General features: G+C 49.5%; 1 protein-coding gene across 1 annotated transcript; it reads right to left on the minus strand.

Moving 5' to 3' along the window:
* Positions 1 to 3269: 3269 nt before the first annotated feature.
* Positions 3270 to 5183, minus strand: GPR135 (G protein-coupled receptor 135). Its single transcript, XM_058739194.1, has one exon. The coding sequence runs from the start codon at positions 5007 to 5009 to the stop codon at positions 3489 to 3491; it is 1521 nt and encodes a 506-aa protein (XP_058595177.1). The 5' UTR covers positions 5010 to 5183; the 3' UTR covers positions 3270 to 3488.
* Between the last annotated feature and the right edge of the window lie 582 nt (positions 5184 to 5765).

Here is a 5765-nt window from a genome sequence, read left to right on the forward strand (position 1 = left end):
CTCAAACTGGGAGCAGAATGACACATGAAGGATTACATGCTGACCAATATTTAACATATCTCAATATTTCATAGCTTGTCTTTCTCCTTTTTATTTTATTATTTTTTAATTTTTTTAATGTTTATTTATTTTTGAGACAGAGAGAGACAGAGTATGAATGGGGGAGGGCCAGAAGGAGAGGGAGACACAGAATCAGAAGCAGGCTCCAGGCTCTGAGCTGTCAGCACAGAGCCCGACGCGGGGCTCGAACTCACAGACTGCGCGATCATGACCTGAGCCGAAGTCGGACACTTAACCGACTGAGCCACCCAGGCGCCCCTCTTTCTCCTTTTTAAACAAAATCACTATAATCGTGCACTCCATGTGAGGAAACGTCTGTCTTATATTTGAGAGTCAATCTTTCTCCGTCTTTTATTCAAGGCATCGATTTCTGTCTCTAAGTATTTACAACTGGACCAGATTGGTTGCTGGCCTTTATCTACACATCTTTTGCTTCCAAATCCATCTCTTTTGATAACGGTTTCTGAAAATGTGACACCTTTTCTTCCCCACAGGTAGAGTCCGGATTAGGGCCAATTTTTATAAAGCTCGAGGTCCTCAATTAGACTGTAAGCCCTCTTAAAGCAGGTACTGTGATATTCACCTTTCAGTAGACTTAGCACCCAGGAAATTGCCCAATGTGAAGTGGGAAATAAAAACTATAGATGATGATAATAGTGGTGGTGGTGGTGATGCTAACTTCTCATCTTTAGTTTGTCTATCCTCCGACCGTTGAGGGAACAACGGAGGCTAAAGGAAGAGAACACAGGGCTCCAAAGCCAGACAGACTGGTGGTTCAAATCCTAGTTCTATCACTGACTAGTTGTATAGCCTCAAATAAACAAATAAGCAAATAACACTATAATTTTTTTAGTAACTTATCAGCATTGCTTTTTCTTTTCCCTCCCATTTTTGCCAACCATGACTCTTACAGGTCCTGACGGAACGGTCTCTTCCCCAAGCTATCCTTTTCTTAAAACTTCCTACCACTACCTACACCAAGAGTTAGGATGGGACTCCTTTCCTGCCTTAAAGTCCTTCGTGCCACCATCTTGTCACTTCCAGTCTTTCAGATTTTCCCTTCACTCACCAGAAGGGTTATTCCACGCCATGTTTATTTTTAAATATCTTCCTTTGAGTTTTCTTTTCAGGGAATACCCCACTTTGTACATTTGCCTCCTTCCCCTAAGATCCCTAACTCTTTGCCGTTATTCACAGTTGCTGAATTCCTATTCTCTGATAACTTTCCTAACTGGAAGACTTTATCATGTCCTCCCAAGTGCCAGACATGACTTCCATTTTCTCAGAATGCCAAAAAATACACAATTGTTTTGACTTTAACAGGCAGATACTGTATACGTTAAATATTTGTTCAGCTGCATTAAGTCTGTGTGTGTATATATATACACACATATGTATGTAGACATACACACACACACATATATAATAAGTGCTAAAGAGTAGAGATTATCTCATCTACTTTGCACCACATTGAGTATAGCAAGATATATACAGATAATGTATAAACTTAAGAACTTATGATTGTGATGATGCCTTGAGCATGGGGGAGAAATTAAATACCTTTAGCTCTCACAGAATCATATTTTTCCATCTTTGATTACAAAATACACCCACCTATCACACAGAAGTGCAAAAAATAATTAACCTCTTTAAATGCAAGAAAAAAAGGTGGCTATTTCACATTGAAATTTTAACATTATAGCTGATGTCATTTCATATCTAGTTTAAAGTACTCATTCAATGAAGGCTGTGAAATGTTGAAGGCAAGAGGAGCAAGTGGAGGGAAGGAAAGAAAGAGGGAGAAAACAGTATCTTTCAAAATTCCGAGTAAACGATTCTGTGAATAGTGGCATTTAATGTGCAAAATTTCAGACACACAAACCTGGAATTGTGCTTTTGAATTTTAAGAAGCGTCTTTGTCTTAGGGGCTCCTGGGTGGCTCAGTCGGTTAAGCGACTGACTCTTGATTTCAGCTCAGGTCATGATCTCACGGTTCATGGGTTCAAGCCCCTGCATCAGGCTCTGCACTGACAGTGTGGAGCCTGCTTGGGATTCTCTCTCTCCCTCTCTCTCTGTTCCTCCCCACTTGTGCTCTAAAAATAAATAAATAAATAACTTTTAAAAAAGAAGCATCTTTGGTTTTCACATTTCTGAAAATATTTCCAGCTTGATTGAAGTTACTTTCTGACCTTATGCCCAAATTATTAATATTCTATTATATGCAATAACACCACATCTATTCTCCCTTTCTAATAATGTTAGTTTAGACAAATCATGTCTATAAAAGCAATGATTCATTTTTTTTTCATAAATATAACCAAACTTCCAAATGTAGAAAGGTATGATGCCCTTGGAAAGCTCTATGCTTATTCTAAGAATACAGCCACTTCTCAAAATATTTTTAGAATTCTTCATTGTACTCATCTTCAGTTAGCCACATAGGAAAGCCAGTCTTGTTACTTTATAGAGCTCTCATTTTTTTATATATATGAAAAAGTGTCATTACTTACCTGATTCAATCAACTTGACTTCAAGTTACATTTTTGGCTGCATCTGAAAATCAAATTTACCTCAAAAGGCAATGATCTTCTATGAAAGTTATTTTTTAAAAATGTCAAAGCGCTCTGCGAACAGCATCCCCCATGTGATTAGAAACAAAAGTATCAGGTTAGAGTAAGGGTAAAGCCTCAAAACTTCCCAGGGCAGATAATTTGGGGGACACAATGAGGGATATTAATTTTTTTAAGTATAATTTTGGAATACATTTATAAACAGCCACATTTGTTTATTTTCATATTTCTATCTGCCCTTCAGATGGTTGATTTTATGGTAATAAGCTACCTTTCAAAATCCGAAAATGGTTTAAAATGGTCTATGAATATAAAATTTCCCACAAAAATTATAGGGACACGGGGTGCGAGGAAGCCACCAAAACGTGTAAGGACAAGAATTTTTCGTTCCCAACCTAAGCACGTGTCAGAGGTGCAAGGTCTAAAAATCTCAACTTTGGTGAATTCTGGTGATTTAGGGGAGCCTTCAAGTGATTCTGAAAGTCTCCATCCTTTCCTGAAACTCTCTGTATTTGAACAAATCCTGGTTGCATTCAGTGATTTTGTTTGTTTCACAGTGTGATTCCTATAATATGAGCTTTTCAGTAATTGTGAATGTTATTTTTCTCATTTTTGGCACTTACAGTTCACAATGCTTGGTTGTGTGGTTTAATATTTTAATTTTTGCATTTTACACTTGGCACTTTTGAAGAAGGGCACATTGTCTTGTATGTTGTTTGGGGGAAGGGGTAAGCCTCCCCCTCTGTCTCTTTTTTAAATGTTTGGCTTTATGAAATACACGATTCTCCCCCAGAATCCCGTATCATCAAACGGTGCAGCTGAAAATTTGCCTTTACAAGCTGTGAATCCCAACCTTTCTTACAGGCTGGTGTCCCCAGCTTCAGACTTAGGCTGTTTGACCGCTGCTGTCACTGGTTCTAGGGGCCCCTCCCTGCAGAAAAGCACAACTGGGTTTTTTCGAGCCCACATGGCCACGTCCCCTCCCATCCCGCTGGATGGGTTGGAAGAGGACATCCTGCTGAAGGCTCCCAGCCGGTTGGCGTAGCGGTTTCGAAGGCGATTGCGGCTTCTGGCCTGCAGACCGGGGCCCTGGTTGGGCAGGAAAGCGTCCACGTTCCTAGTCCGGTAGCCCTCTTCCCGGTTGCGCCCCAGGAGCATCGAAATGTTGGGGTTGCGAATGGCGTAGATGACAGGGTTGATGGCCCCATTGGCCCAGGTCAGCCAAACAGCCACCACATTGAGGAGCGAGGGGGCTTGCGCGGCCTGGGCCTGCCGGGCCGCAGCCAGCAGCACCAGGAAGCAGTAGGGCCCCCAGCAGCAGATGACGAAGACGATCATGATAAGCACGGTGGTGGCCGTGCGCACCTCGCTGAAAAAGCGCAGCACGCGCGCGTACGTGGTCAGGGGCCGCACGCGCACGTCGGACAGGCGCACCGTCTTGCAGATGTGGTAGTGGCAGAAGCACATGAGCAGGAAGGGCAGCAGGTAGCAGGCCACCACCAGCCCCACGCTGTAAGCCGCGCCCAGCTGCGCGGGGTCCGGGGACGTCCGGTACAGGCAGCCGTGGAAGCTCTGGGCCGCCGGGGGCTCCCGGGGCGAGCGGAGCAGCTCCCAGGGCAAGGAGAAGCCCAGGGCCGCCAGCCAGGCGCCCGCCAGCAGCTGCAGCGCGCGGCGGCGACCGATCTTCTCCCGCGGCGGCCGCACGATGGCGCAGTAGCGGTCCAGCGAGATGAGGGCCACGCTGAGCGTCGACACGATGCCGAAGCACGAGCTGAAGAAGCGGCTGGCGGCGCAGAAGCCGCGCCAGGGCCCCGCGGCGGGGGCGACGGTGGCGGCGTCGGCGGCGGCGGGGACCGAGCCCCCTGGCGGCGTGAACAGGTCCAGGAAGGCGGCGGGCAGACAGAGCAGCGCCGTGAGCAGGTCCGACAGGGACAGAGACAGGATGAAGGCGTTGGTGACGGTGCGGAGCTGCCGGTGTTTCACGATCACCCCCATCACCGCGCAGTTGCCCAGGCTAGACAGCAGGAAGATGAGCAGGAGCACGAGCGCCTGGGCTGCCACCGCCGCGCCGTGCGACAGCAGCGGCGCCGCCTCGGGGCCCGGCGGCGGCCTCCCCGCCGCCCCCGCCGCCCGGGGCCCGCCGAGGCCGCCGCCAGCCGAGGCGCCAGTGCTGTCGCCCCCGTTCCCGTCGCTCTGGTTCCCCAGCGCCGCGGCCGCCGCGGTCGCCACGGTGCTGAAGGAGAGCACGGCCGCCGCGGTGGCCGCGGAGGAAGTCCCTCCAGGTGCGCCGGCCGCGGAGGGGGCTCCGGGGTGTGGGCTGCCCAACAAGGTCATTCTCGCTGGCGGGCGGACCGGCGGCGGCGGCGGCTGCTCCTCCATGGGGCCCCGAGGCGGCCGCGGCTGTGTTCATCCCGCACGGGGGGAGGCGGCCGCAAGCCGGGGGGGGGGGGGGTGGCTCGGGCTGGGGCCAGAGGCCTCTGCCGGGAGTCGGGTCGGCGGGAGGGGTGGCGGTCGCCCCGTACCCGTCGCCCCGTACCCGGCCGATCCTTTGACGTGGGTTCTAGGCGTTGCCGAGGGAACGGTGTTTACGCAGGAGCGCGGGGCGGGACGCCGACCAAGCACCCTCCGAAGAGCCGGCCCACAACATCACTCTTCCACGAGGTTACCCGGCCAGGGAGTCTGGGCTTCAGCGGGGGCCAGGTTGACCCCCACCCCCAAGGGACTTCATTTATACGAGGGCCAGGTGAAGCGGGACGGGCCCTCATATAAATGGCCAAATTCAAAAGGGTTCACTCTTGAACTCTCTTGTCGGATACAAGTGTCCTACAGGAAGGCCTTTGCCGGGGACATTCTGCTTCCTGTTGATGTTTTTGGCACATGCAAGTAAGGGACCTAGAACCTAAGGTGAAAAACGGTCCAGATCCGGAGATCTTAAGCCTCAGGGGCCGAATAATGTGAACCAGGGTGTTCTCAAACTTGAACATGCAACAGAATCACCTAGAGGGCTCATTAAAACGCAAGTGACCGGACCCAACCCCGGTTTCAGATTCAGTAGGTGTGGGGTCCGGTCCCAGAATTTGCTCCAGTCTAGTCACACTGGCCTTTTGTGAGCTTCTTAAACCTCCCTTCTTAGGT

Source organism: Neofelis nebulosa, chromosome 7 (genome assembly GCF_028018385.1).
Source record: "Neofelis nebulosa isolate mNeoNeb1 chromosome 7, mNeoNeb1.pri, whole genome shotgun sequence".
NCBI lineage: Eukaryota > Metazoa > Chordata > Mammalia > Carnivora > Felidae > Neofelis > Neofelis nebulosa.

What these genes read in the sequence shown, in the direction of transcription:
- GPR135 (XM_058739194.1), bottom strand. Translation starts at nt 5,009, where the DNA reads ATGGAGGAGCAGCCGCCGCCGCCGCCGGTCCGCCCGCCAGCGAGAATG.